Raw genomic sequence first — 14,257 nt, 5'->3', positions numbered from 1 at the left:
GTCGGTGGGAACCTTTGGATGACAGATGACTGCAGTTCTAGTTAAATGTTTACATTATCAGTACCTGTCATAACGTCGAATTACCACAGAATGTGCCATGAAACTAAACTATGGCACCGTTTGACGTTAAGTGGCTACAGAGGCTGAAAGGTGGCTCATGTCTAAAGACATTTCTATAAGGTCTCTAATAAAAACAACGTTGCCGGAGAGGAAATAAAAATCCGTTTACTTGGTTAACACAAGGAGACAGGTTTAGCTGGTTTACTTTGTTTAGCTAGTGTGGATTGAATGGGAAATATAATTATAGTTTTCATTTCTACTTTATGCACCGAGAATATTGTTGTTTTCTATTAGGCTATTGTATGGAGCCCATCGCCATGTACTCGAGGGCCTGGAAATATTGTCATAATGATTATTTATATATAATCTTGTATGTTACAACTGTATCTCCGATAATAACAGATTTTCTGAGGCCAGGAGGAAATGATTAAAAACACAGAAATATTTTTTTACCTGAAAATCAGCATCTCCCCACTTTTTCCTGATATTAATTTATCGTCACTAATAGGGAGAGGAAGCTCGCTGAGGTTAGTGCCTCTATAGAAATGGACAATCTCCTAGGTTAGCCAGTTACTAACATAATTTCTTTGCGCGATGGCAACACGAGGAGGAAAACTGAAAGTTGCCCTGATTTTAATCACACATCACTGCCCCTTTCTGTCTGCTGGGCCCATAAACTTCGTCTGCAGGCTGCAATGGCATTGACTCATCCTGAACGCTCTTCCAGTGCCTGATTACTGAAGTGGAATCTGTCTGATCGACTTAATAAGAATTTACCACTGCACTAAATGACGAGAATTTGTTATTTGCATGGCTGGGTTTCTGTAGTTGATGTCATTTGGAGCTCACCCTCCTCGAGGCAAATAATCCCCATAAATACTCTTACTCCTGACCTCATTAGGTAGATACAGAACAAACCCCACTTTGAACTGTTGTCTAGTGAGCTGCTTTAAGCGTTTATTAACATGCTGGGAAGTGAGAGTACTCTGACCTGTGGATCTTGTAATAATAATGTAGGGTTCTTGCAAAGGAACAACAGCCTGGAAGATAAAAGCCGGATTGTGAGCTCTCTCAAAGAAAGGCAATCTTCCAAGAACCTGCTGGCTTGTGAGAACAGCGAGAGGGAAGCCAGGTTCAGGCGGGCCGAGACAGACTTCTCCAATTTATTTGCTAGAGGTAAATGCTCTTTACAACTATTGTCTGCTTAATCTCAGCAGTGTTTTTATGGTCTATCTTTCTGGCATTGCATCTAGCTGCAGATTTTCCTTTTTAATAATGATTTTTTTCTTATAATTTTGCTGTAAATGTTAGAGAGATACCTATATGTATTTAAAATACTTTGGGCCAGATCATCAGCTGGTGTAAATCGGATCAGCTCCAGCGACTTCAGTGGAGTTACGCCAATTACACCACCTAAGCAATTGCCCCACAAAAAAATGAGTTAGCATTTTTTCATTGTAAATCGGCCGTTAAAAACGTTAAATTATTTCCAGTACAACGTATGCTTGACGGGGTGTGTTTGTGTCAGTCTGCTGTGATTACGTTTTGATGCATAAACTGGTATCTTCTAACAATCTGCTAGAGGCGAGAGAGGATAGGCAAAGTGCTGGTCTTATATTTTATTGCTCCATTATTCCATGGATACTTACAGTAAATCTATTTTTAATTTGGGAAGAGCGCTCATTACCAATGTGTGTTTAAAGGCTAGTTAAAACAGCATAGCCATCCGATTAGGAAGCATCTCAGTTAATATGCTCCTAATGGGGTGAGGTGGGGGAGAACCAGAAGCACCTTCAGCCACAGGTTTAATTTGCCAGGCAGAGCGAGTGAACTGAGACAATGTTGTGCAGGGAGCAGCTTCTTACTCTCGGGCTCATTGCTAAGCGTGTTTTCCCCTCGGAACACGATAGATTAGCTTGTAGGGTGTCACGATTTCAGTGACATGCGCTTTTTAGCACCTAGCAGGAAGCTGCTATTGAGTGCCCTCGCCGCCCGATGATGAATGGGAGTGAAGTTGATAGAGCCCTGGCAGGAGATACCAGACACTGTCACACAATTCCTGTGCTGGCGGCCGCGGGGCGGCGGAGCAGGGGCCGGGGCATTCCGCTGCCTCCGGGCGGTCGTGTTGGAGGAGCCTGGGAAATGACGCTCCGCAGGGAGCCCCCGGTCCTTATTCTGCCTCCCGATTGCTAGGCAGGCGCTGAATTCTTGTGTCCCGCCCGCCGCAGATTTGCTGCCTGCCAAGAATGGCGAGGAGCAGACCATGCAGTTCCTGCTGGAGGTGGTTGACATTCTCCTGACCTACGTGAGGAAGACGTTCGACAGGTCCACCAAAGTCCTGGACTTCCATCACCCGCACCAGCTGCTGGAAGGGATGGAGGGCTTCAACCTGGAGCTCTCGGACAACCCCGAATCCCTCGAGCAGATCCTGGTGGACTGCAGGGACACGCTGAAGTACGGAGTCAGGACAGGTACCGTCTCACAGACCCTGCTCTCCATAGTGGGGGGAAGGGAAAAACGCGGTAAGGGGCCGATTTCTGTGGGCTTGACTCAGGCCCGGGGGGCCTGTTGACTCGTATATTGCTCCTTGTGTGAGTCATCAGAGCAGGATTGAGCCCAATGTATTAATGATACACTGCCCCTGCCTCCACCTCGCCGGAAAGGGCTCAGCTTTGTAAAGGTTCATTCCAGCCCCTCTGTGGCGGAAAGTGACTTTGTCACCAGTGCCAGGCGGGGCTGCTCCATCCGTCACTCAAATGGATATCATTTCCCGGGGTTGTTTGTGGAGCCCAAACACAAGTTTTTAAGCCGTAATCTCTTTCGCTTGATGAAATGTAAGACGCCTGCATCTCCGGGGAGCGATCTCATTAGGCAAATGAGGGTATAAATGAGACTGAATTCGCAGTTTTTCTTCTTTATGTTCACCAGACGTTTAATGAAATTCTAGGAATCGTTAATAATCAGATTTAAACTCACCACACAGGGAGTCTCTCACTTCCAGGTCATTTTGAATCCCGTATCAATAAATACTTTTATCACAACTTCCCTTATTCAGTGAGCTGTAGCCACAAACCCAAAATAAAGCCACTGATCGTCCGCTTGTGTCGCCTGAAATGTTTGACTTTTAAGTCTGTATAATAGAAATCTAAATTGCCAATAACTCCGCATATGGCAGTTACCCGAACAGCAGTTCAGGACCTGGAGCAATAATAGGGCAGATCCCCTCTCCCCAAACCCACTCCACTATTACAGCTTGCAGCTAATTCTGCTCACTCCGTGAGACCGGATGGGAAAGGCTACAACTTCTGTCATAACTGTTCATGATCGCTCCAGATTGTTCAGATGGTTTTACAACAGAAGCTCCTGGAGGGTAGAAGGGAAGGGTTTCAAATCTTCCTTCTGAAATTCGCCTGATGAGCTATTAAGAGCAATGCTTTCTAAACTACGAGCATTGCTTGCGGAACAGTTCAGCCACATGGTGCTGAGGGGGGTTGTCCATCATATCTTCCTTCCTAGTGCAAACCGATAGAATTAAACTAAGCAACAAAACTATGAAAATAATGTTTTAATCTTGTCGGCCCAATTTGCACTGTTCGAATTCTTCGAGAGTAGCAAGTACTGTGTTTTTGTCTTGTGCCTGTTTTAACAACTGAGAGCATATTTCAGACCCCCAAGTCTGCCTTTTTAACCTGTGGCCAGCATGTTCTTTCAACAAAAGCAACAGTTACTGCAGTTTAATTTAATTTCCTAATTCCATGCCTGGTTGTCTGTGTTGTCTATTGTCCTGTTAGTGGGGTTATGTTGTTGTTCTGTTTAGCTAGCACTTTTATCCTGACTCTTCCTACTTGTTACCTGGGATTTTATTGGTGCTATATGCTGACAGCTATTTCATATTAATGTTATTAAATGACACCTGAGACGCAGATATAGTCAAACAGACTGTATTCATAGTAGCAGCAGGTTAAGGATTTTAATAACAGAAACTTCAGGCTTGGTGATGGATTCAGCAGCAGCAAAAAGGTAATAAGGTAGGTAATAACTGGAGATATACCAATCTCCTACAACTGGAAGGGACCTCAAAAGGGCATCAAGTCCAGCCCCCTGCCTTCACTAGCAGGACCAATTTTTGCCCCAGATCTGTAAGTGGCCCCCTCAAGGAGTGAACTCACAACCCTTGGTTTAGTAGACCAATACTCAAGCCACTGCACTACCCATACCTCCTGGTTGCAATTAAAGACTATAATTAACTTCACTGGAGCTTGGATCTGGCACCCGGTTGTAAAGGCAAAACTTCAGGCAAAACTCCAGTTGAAGTCCATGGGATTTAGTCTGTTGTTTAAAAAAGTAATCCAGCATAAAGGGGGAAAGATAGGTGCTGAAAGCATCAGCAGAAGATACCCCGATGATTTATTAAAATAGTTTCTCAAACTGTGTCAAGACAGCAAGAGAAGAATTGTTTTGTAACATACAAATCGAATCCATTTTAATATAACTGCTATTTAACCTGTACCCAACCACTATTCAGCAGAGCAGTAATTGGAAACAAATATTTATGTTCATTTGGCATACGGTTTTCTGGAGAGTGTGAAACTTCTCTGCAGAAACTGTGGGGGTTAATGTTGTTAGAGAAGATGTGGCTTGTTAATATACAACCGTAAAATCCTGGTGGGCATGTAATTCGGACATTATATGCAGCGGAGTGAAAGGAGTAGCTAACCCCATGCATGAGGGCTTTGCAGGAAAAGTGTAGAATACTTGAGCAATTGATTTTGTATAACTAAAAATAATTAATTAAGCTATAATAATGGATGTTGAGCAAGTTGCATACTGTTTAGGAATGTTGTTAACTAGTGGACAGTCCTCTCCCTCCATCCCCCACAAATCTTACATTGTATAGGCAATGAATCACAAATATGTGGAATCCTTATGCTCTACAACAGACTATTTACAGCAGAGTTCTGGAGCCTTTTTTAGTTTATTCTATTAATTATTTTACAGCACCTCACAGATCAATTGCAAAACCCTATTTGCAAGAAAGGGATGTTAGCAATGTTCTAGAGCCAATTTACGTACCTATGTTAAGGATCCCGTAAAAGGAAGGATAGACTAGCCTAGGATTTGAGGGAGCAGCGTTCAATTCCCTGATCCACCACAAACTTTTTGTGTGATCTTAGGCAAATAATTTTATCTTTCTGTGTCTGTAAAATGGGGATGGTATGCAAATCAGTACATTCAAGATTGTAGAGCCTGATCCTGGGAGTTCTGCCAGTTGATTTCAGTGGTAGAAGGATTTGGCCATTTATTACAACTGCAATGATTCTAAAATTCTTATTTGCCTTTTCTTATTAATAGTGTTTGTTTATGCATGCATCATTATTGAGGTTGGGCAATGGAAGTCGATAGTCAGTTTATAGTCCGTATCAGCTTCAGGTTTTGCAGAATGTTGGGGATACAAACGCTACAAACTCAGATGAATATTTATTTGTTTTAAAAATTGTTCCCATCGGACTGTTTAAAAATTGTATGGCAATACTTCTATCGCTCAACTTGTTGTAAAAACTGTTTGCTTTTTTTAAGGGGAAAAGAGGTCGTTTAGGTTTTTTTTGTTTGTTTTCAAGCTAAATGTTGAGCCAAATTCGAGGTGCCTATGTCCCTTTTTGATGTCCAACATTGAACCTTACCATAGTTCCCCGATGAATTGATAAATATGTGGAAGAGCTTTGCATTATGCATCTGTTCCGGGTACTCCACAGGAGCTCAAGATTTCTGATCAGGAGAGATTACCAGCTGTCAGTGTTTGGGGGGTGAACAGACTTGGTCTAATATTTGGACTCACTCTGTCTTTGCAAAGAGAGGCCAGCTAAATACAGCGGTCTGCCTGATTCTGAAGTAATTCACAGTTAGAGCAATATCCTCGTTTTAGTTTAGCTGAATGTTCTCTTTCAAAACTTTTCAGGGGCCCCGCCCCGATCCTGTCTGTGGAAATTGAAGTCTGTGGAAACCAGGTCATCCATGCAAGCAGGATCAGGCCCAGCGAAACTTTCCTTTATTGCAGAGAGGAGAAGAGCAGAGTTCTTGGCTGTTCAGCTCCGCATGCCTACTGTTCACGGCCCTAACCATTGCTTATCTAAAGAGACCCAGGAGTACACTCTGCATAGCTTTTCTCTATTTAAATGCAAAAATGACCCAAGTCTCCTGGCCACTGGTGCTGAAATATGTTATCCCCCTGCACTTCACCACCACCTCAATTATAGACGTTCTAGGGGCATCTATCGTGCCACACATTTTGTCTTATAAAGCCAGGCTTTGGGTGACTGCTGAACTAAAAATGAACAGCCAAAGATGACAATGAAAGGCATGTGATGTGCTATATTGTTTTCAATGATCTTCCCAGGTCATCCTCGTTTTTTCAACCAGCTCTCCACTGGACTGGATATTATTGGCTTGGCTGGTGAATGGCTGACATCAACTGCAAATACTAACATGTAAGCAGTCTCCTATTTTTCTTTCTTTTTTGTGATTAATGATTATACAGGTTGCCAAGACTGATTTTTGCAACTCCTTTATAATAAAGATGTCCCATGTAATGTATTACGTGTCCTAGGCATTCTCATGTTATATAATGCAGCAATAAACTAGTGGAAACAATTACAGCTTTCAGCAGATTTTAAGAGGAAATTTTGCATTACTATCACACATAAACTCAGATATCCCAAAATAAAGTGTAAGTAAACTGTAGTCATTCTGATAATACAACACCAAATGATGGAACGCCTTTTGGGAGAAATGTTTGTTTATCTATCCCAGTGTGTTACAACCAGAACTCTTATAATTTAGATGGTCTTTCTTACTTTCTTTTTTTCTTTCTTTCTTTCTGAGCTAATTTGGGTCTATTCCTGTTAAGATTTGACTTTCCAATTAATAATTTTGCAATTATCCTAATGCAAACACTAGAGCATAAAATATTTATGGACCTGATTCTGCTCCTGCTCCCATTGACCTCAGTGAGAGCAGGATTGGGCCCTTAGCTTCCTCTTTTTCAGCTGTCATCACATAAGTGGCTTTTAAGAGGCTTCAAAAAAGCTGTCAAAAGGATTAAAAACCATAACATTTGTAATTAACTTAATATGAAGGAATTATCCTGACTGAGATTAGTCAAAATTCAGAGTGTGGCAGGATCAGACAGATAACCTTTTCGAACTAGATTGTATTTAATAATTTACCCTCCATTATTCATTACATTTCAAGTAATGAGAGTGAAAATTAAGTTCAAGGTGTATTGTTGTATTTCTACAACAAATAGTGTCATTCAGAGAGGGGGAAAAAGCCTTTGGGCCTTTTTAAATTATGTATTGATTTGTGTATGCTCCAAAAAGTGGGACATGCTTGGAGTCCAATTACTTATCAGATAACAAATACCACTTTCCATTTCAGGACTTTAATGGATGTGTGTATGTATTGTGTTATGGCTGTGTTCATTTCACCTAAAACTGCTACTAGCATGGAAATGTAGCTTTGTTGTTGCTAATGTGTAGGGCACAATGAAATTTACCTGCAAATTGAAAAATGAAGATTATTTTCATTTCCTTCATCCATTTATAATGGTTCACTGGGTATAGCTGATTACTAGCTGCTGTATGTAGTTTGCCAGATGTGCCCATCCAGTGCTCCAGAAACAAAGAAAACTACATAAGAGACTCAATTAAAAAACACCTAGTTCTTTTTAATAATACTGCTCCCAGTTAATTTCGTGTTTTCAAAAAATTATGTTAGTAATTCAAATGAGAAAAATAATTGAAAAAAAACTTTATACACTCAATTTGTAATGTAACTGTTGAATGATGTATTTAGTATGAAACACACCATTTTAAAATTAAAAATGTGATTAATTTTCTAAAAAATGTTTGCTTAAATTCCACTACTGTGCAGAGAGAAAACATACTCTATTTTTAACATTATCAGGTAAATTAAGCAGATGACACTTATTGTGAGTCAAATTCTTTAACTATCCTCTCATGCAATCCCAGTGAAGTCAGTTAGGTTGCACAAGCTATAAGTCAATGCAGAGTTTTACCTTATGACAGCATACTGTGTGGCTGTATATATTAAAAATAATTATTAAGAACATTTCATTCACTTATCTAATTTCAATAAGGTGATTATTATGAAGGATTTTTTTTTCTTGGCTTGATTTAGAAAATTGTCCTGTTAAAATAGCTTAACTCAGTAAAGTTCTTTACTCTTTCTGGACCATTTGCACTTTGAACAGATAAACATATTAAACACATATAGAAAATGATTTTCTGTAAGCATGAAAATTACACAGCTTCCCCTTTTTATGTTGGATTTACCAAACACAAATCACATAGACTGTTCCCTTACCTCAGCTGTGCAATGGAAAAATGCAATATATTTCAAGAATTTAAGACCAATATGAAATAACTTACTAGAACGCAGTAATTACAGAGACTGTTAAAGACGTGTTTATACAATATTATATGATTCAACCAGATCAATAGAAAAGGTTATTTAAAATAGTCATTTGGTTTCTATCCATTCTAGAGAATAGATTCTCTGGTTAGTGCAGCTTTCCAGCACTGAAGAAGAGTTAATGAATGACCTTTATGTAGAAATTGTTCTAACCTAGTTCTGCTAAAGAAGCATGTAATGTGGTACGTAACATTGGATTCTTGTGGCAAAATTATCTTTCTATTGCCATTTTTCTTTTCCACCTCTAAATACCTCTAAATACTTTTGATTAATTGCTCAGAATATTTTTTCCCCATATGGGCTTTGAGTGATCAGAATTTCATCTTACCGTCTTTATATTTTGTTGGTGTTGTTATGAATATGATAAGCCATGGTAATCATAGTAAAGTCTCCATGTAGATATACAAATTAAGTATCAGATTAGTATCAGTAATTGAAATTACGACTCATAAGACATTTAGAGTGAAATTTTCAGAAGTGGTCAGTGTTGATCTAACTCTGTTCCCATGTAGTCAGTGATAAACCTTCCATTGGCTTCAGTGGCAGCAGAATTAAGCTAGTGCTGGGTACTTTTAAAAAACCCACCCTTCCATGTTTTCAGTCACTGTCAATGATATCTGTAAAGATTATATTAGTATAGGAGTTCCAAGGGTCATATCCACATGAAGTATCAGTGGAGTAGTCATGTTAGTCTGGATCTGTAAAAAGCGACAAAGAGTCCTGTGGCACCTTATAGAGTAACAGAAGTATTGGACCATAAGCTTTTGTGAGTGAGTACCCACTTCATCAGACGCACCCACAAAAGCTTATTCCCAATACTGCTGTTAGTCTATAAGGTGCCACAGGACCCTTTGTCGCTATCCACATGAAGGTCATTTCATAACAAGAGTTGTTTTTCCATGGCTGCACACATTTTTTACTTTAGGCTGAGATTGTCAAAGCTACTTAAGGGTAAAAATAAATGGGAATAGACTAGAGCATCCAAATCACAAAAGTGATTTTGAAAATCTTAGCCTTAGTCTTTGGGTATTGGACTTACGATTTTTTATCATCCACAATCTTCCATCATTTCTTTGTGAATCTTTGCAGGCTCATGCAATATTTTCCCTAGCAATTGCATTAATTCATTTTGACTTATTTAACATTTTCTCTGTGAATACTCTTACTATGACACCCACAAAAAAAACCCTTGTTAATAGCTATGTACTCTGTGTACAGGCAATTTATTCTTTCAGGAGGTATTTGGAGTTTCATTTGAAGATACTCGGGGCCAAATCCAAAGGTATTTAAATCAACGGAAAAAAATCCCTTTGATTTCAGTTGGCTTTATGTTAGGCCCTCAATAACCTATACAGTAGAGGATTCACATGAACTTTAGTTGAAGTTTTTCCAAATAAGGACTGGAAGATTGGGCCCTAGATTTGCAATATATAAAAACAATGTTATAACTTTGCTCCTGGATAGACTGCAGGTGGAGCTTAATTTATAAACTCTGTATGTCTGTCATCTCTGGCAATGCCCAACTTCCAGAACACCACTATAAGTGATTCCCTGTTGCAATTCTGATGATTTAAAGAAAAATAAATGTACTGTTTTGAGTCTTCAAAACTGAAAATAACTAGGAATAGAGAAAAATACAAAACCTATCTCATCTTAAATGGACATCCTAACAATGTCATCTTGGTACTAGGACAGAAGAGGGATATCATTAAGGACCTTGGCTGGGTTTTGAAAAGGCGACTACGGAATTTAGATGCCCAGATCCCATGAAATTCAGGTGTCTAACTCCCTTAGGCCCCTTTGAAAATCCCACCTTTGACATTTAGTTACTTTCTGCCCCATTCTAAATTCATTTTTTTTTCAGTGTTCAGAATGAACCTAGTCTCACATAGCTTGTTTACACTGATAGTAATATGACAATAAGCCTTCCTTGGTTACCTAGCAGAGTAGCATAACCTATCAATCTAGATTCAAATTTTTGTCCACGACACATATGGCATACTAGACTATGCAATGCTTCTGGTCTGTGTTAGGTGGATATAACAGTTGACTGCTCTCTTGTTGTTGGTAATTAGAAAATCATCATTTATAATTATTCTTGACAGATATTGATTGCATGGCATTGTAGAAATAAATTGTCCTTGGGGATTATTAGCAGAATATGTCCACATAAATAATTGTATTTAGATTTTTGAGCCCTAGTTCAATATTTCTAATTATCTTTGTGGTAAGTTGTCTAATGCTTACCATTTTCATAACTCTACGATTCTGACAATATGCTATTCTACAAGTGTGAAACTGGCACTCTGTGAACCAAATATTTTACAGTCTAATTTTGCATAGTACTGACTGTCAGTATTGTTGTAATTACTGTAAATTGTATAAACACAGAATGTTCTCAAACATATTAGCAGAAACAGTAGAAAACATACATGGGGCCTAATACTGCAGTTCTTACTTGCAAATATTCCCACTGGCCTTGCAGGAAGTTTTGCCTGAGTAAGAGCTGCAGTATCAGGTCCCAAATTCACAGGCAATTTGGTTGTGAGTCTTAACCATTTTCACAAAGGATCAAAGATTAGGCATTTATGTGCATTTTGGAATGTGAACTATGTATCAGGTTTTTTTTTATCCACTCAGGTTTACGTATGAAATTGCACCTGTTTTTGTCCTCATGGAGCAAATAACGCTTCGAAAGATGAGAGAGATTATTGGATGGTCAAACAAAGATGGTGATGGAATATTCTCACCTGGTAGGTTTTAGTCTCACTTTTGACAAGTTCAGATAAATATCGCCTGTAGCTGAAAGCATACATTCATGTAAGTACTGTAATAGAAAACTGTGTCTGAGTTTTAAAACTAATAATGGCCCGTCCACCTAAAGCAATTGTTTCTTTCAGACTTCCCATAAAGGGTTTAAAACATTCATATGCAGTTTTCATCTTTTAGTATAGTTATTAATATAACTATTCAGAAACTTTGCCAAAATTTTCAAACTTGAGTCCTAAAGTTAGGTACCAAAATCCATATTTAGGTGCCTAATTTCCAGAGGTGTTGAACAACTACATATCCTTGGCTGACAGTTCACAGCTCTAAAAATCCTCACACATATTTAGGTGCAGACCTGAGCTGGAGGTCATGGACAAGGAGTGTGCTGTCTTTGTCCCTTCCTCATAATTCATAGATGCAGCTTTTTGGGTGATCAATAAGGATTTGGATTCTAGATGAGGGACTGGAGGATGGCCACTTCCTATGGCATCATCTCCCCAGAAACCTGCAGAGAATCTGAGAGTATGATTACACTGGCCCCGTCCAAAATACCTTCCTTATCACCCCGCTCCATGCTCTGAACCCACTCCATGAATGGAGCATAGAGACAATGGTCAGTGGCAGAGGGGGCTGGGAAGCAGTGCAAAGGTGCATGGCCTCTTTGCTGATGGATTCTAGCAGGATTCCTGAGATGTGTAGGTTTTGGGGGGACTAATCCTCTTCTTGTTTCAGGAGATGGAGGACAAATCCCAAGCACAAAACCCATGAATGCAAACTCACTAGGTTCCTAGTCTCCTATGCAGGAAAAAGACACAAAACAGTCTGGCCTAATGCACTGGTTAATGGTAATCTTTAAGGAAAGCTGGTTTAGTCTATTATAGGTCTTCAGTATCATGGAATTAGGTATGAAGTTGCTATTCTTTTATGTGAGGTTGTGGGCCTCATTCCCAAGTGCAGCATATTGAACACTGACTATCTAATGAATGTGTTACAGAAATATTAACCATCAGAAGGGGAGATAAATAAGAAATTCTGACTTCCAATATGGATTCTTAAAAGGTCTGTCTTTAAGACCTTCCTGACAGATAATCATGCATCTCAGTAATTTGTTCTTTCATACTTCACTGAAGTTTTCACTACATTGCACAGATGCTATTGATATGCCTTTGTTCTATAAAAGGTCAGATTGCTTTTCTCATTTTCAACGTTTTATTATGTGCTTTTTTATAGGAGGGGCCATATCCAATATGTACAGTATAATGGCTGCTCGCTACAAGTATTTCCCTGAAGTCAAAACTAAAGGCATGGCTGCAGTTCCTAAACTGGTTCTCTTCACTTCAGAACAGGTGAGTTTAACACACTGCTAATTGTTGTTGTTAATATATTGCCAAATGTTTTTAAGACATTCAGATAAGTGACTATTCCACCATTAAGGCTATGTATGTTTTTCCTGCAGAGTCACTACTCAATAAAGAAAGCTGGGGCTGCACTTGGGTTTGGAACAGAAAATGTGATTTTGATAAAATGCAATGAAAGGTAGGATGAATGTTAAGTTCTTGATATATTAAATGTGTTCATCTGTTAAATTTGTTTTATTGTGCTTAAGGACTGGTTTAGTACAGTGTGTCAAGCTGCTAATGATCTGTTGAAAAGATCCCATTCAATTATTTCTGCTGTAGCTGATACTCTTTTGTGTGCAATCTTTTAATTTTCTTTGTCTTTTTGTTTCTGCAATAATTACAGAGGGAAAATAATACCATCTGATTTGGAAGCCAAAATTCTGGAAGCTAAACAAAAGGTACGCATTTTAAAGCTTAGTGGTTTAATGTTTAGATTAAGAATTTATTACTTTTTTCCTTTGAGGATAAGGAATAACATTCAATCAGAATATCTATTCTAGATGCTAGCAGAGACCTATTTTATTCTACAATGATAATTTTGGTTGCATAGCTCTATATTTCTACACTGTTCAAGAAATAATCTACAGATCTTGGTTTTCATTTACTATTTAATTCATGTAGTTATTTCAGATTCTTGATATACACATATATCTTTCTGAACGAGGCCTAAATGGGTAGGATTTTTCCTTTTTAGTGTTCTGTTTTAGAAAAATTGAAAAAGATTATTATTAATATGGAAAATTATATCAAAATTATAAGAACCTTTTGGGGGCTAATCCCATGAACTCTTCAGAATTCCTATTGACTTCAAGGGTGGGTTTGTAGGATTGCTCCCTTTAAACATTAATTTTAATTTTCCATGTGAGGAATCCTATATTTAAAAATAAAAATCAATAAAATAACAAATTAATGTTTTGTAAAGCAGTGAAGAGGAATCTTCAAAAATTGGTGTTTAAGAGTACCTATTCTAAATAAGCTGTAGCTTGCATATTAAATACATATATTTTTGTAGCTATGCTGTCCCAGTAACAAGAAGACAGGTATATTTTAAATTGTATTTAATAAGTTCAAAGTCATCTCTGTTTGATACAACTTGCCATTGCACTTTTAAAATTCTGCATATAAGAAAGATCAAAGGAACAACTATCAACTTCAAATCACACTTCTGTCTGAATTTTTTTATTTTTCATTTATTTATCTTTTGCTTAATATTGTTATAAGAGTCTCCTAACTGTACCATAACTGAAAGAGATCAGAGACCAAAGTTTTCTTTGTTTTTTACTTTGTGCATTTGACAGCACTTTGTATAATCAGTTTCCCCATTTTCCCATGTCACTAATAAAGGAATCAGTTTTCATTGTTGTTTGTGGGGGTCTTTTATGCAGCAACAATGGAGACAAAAACATTTTTTGAAAAACTGAGTAGTAAAACCAGAAATGTTGACATGGGGACGCAGGGGCAGGTGAAGCACCTGAAATCACTTTTAACTCTGATTTTTGAGATGGATCAGATTTCACACTGAATCAGCATTGTTTATA

The 14,257-nt window shown here is 38.4% G+C and overlaps 1 protein-coding gene across 5 annotated transcripts in view; it reads left to right on the top strand.

Annotated features, from left to right (window-relative positions):
* The window catches only part of GAD1 (glutamate decarboxylase 1), a 51,518-nt gene that overhangs the window by 23,203 nt on the left and 14,058 nt on the right, over window positions 1-14,257 (top strand). For all 5 annotated transcript variants that reach the window (XM_030579311.1, XM_030579309.1, XM_030579312.1 and 2 more), the window contains 7 exons: window positions 1,078-1,236; window positions 2,289-2,531; window positions 6,455-6,545; window positions 11,191-11,303; window positions 12,550-12,665; window positions 12,776-12,855; window positions 13,063-13,117. In XM_030579311.1, the coding sequence (XP_030435171.1) occupies window positions 1,078-1,236; window positions 2,289-2,531; window positions 6,455-6,545; window positions 11,191-11,303; window positions 12,550-12,665; window positions 12,776-12,855; window positions 13,063-13,117 (857 nt within the window). The remainder of the gene's footprint in view (window positions 1-1,077; window positions 1,237-2,288; window positions 2,532-6,454; window positions 6,546-11,190; window positions 11,304-12,549; window positions 12,666-12,775; window positions 12,856-13,062; window positions 13,118-14,257) is intronic.

Source organism: Gopherus evgoodei, chromosome 11, assembly GCF_007399415.2.
Source record: "Gopherus evgoodei ecotype Sinaloan lineage chromosome 11, rGopEvg1_v1.p, whole genome shotgun sequence".
NCBI classification, from domain to species: Eukaryota; Metazoa; Chordata; order Testudines; family Testudinidae; genus Gopherus; species Gopherus evgoodei.
Note: the sequence above shows the minus strand (reverse complement) of the source record. Positions and strands in the feature narration are given on the sequence as shown.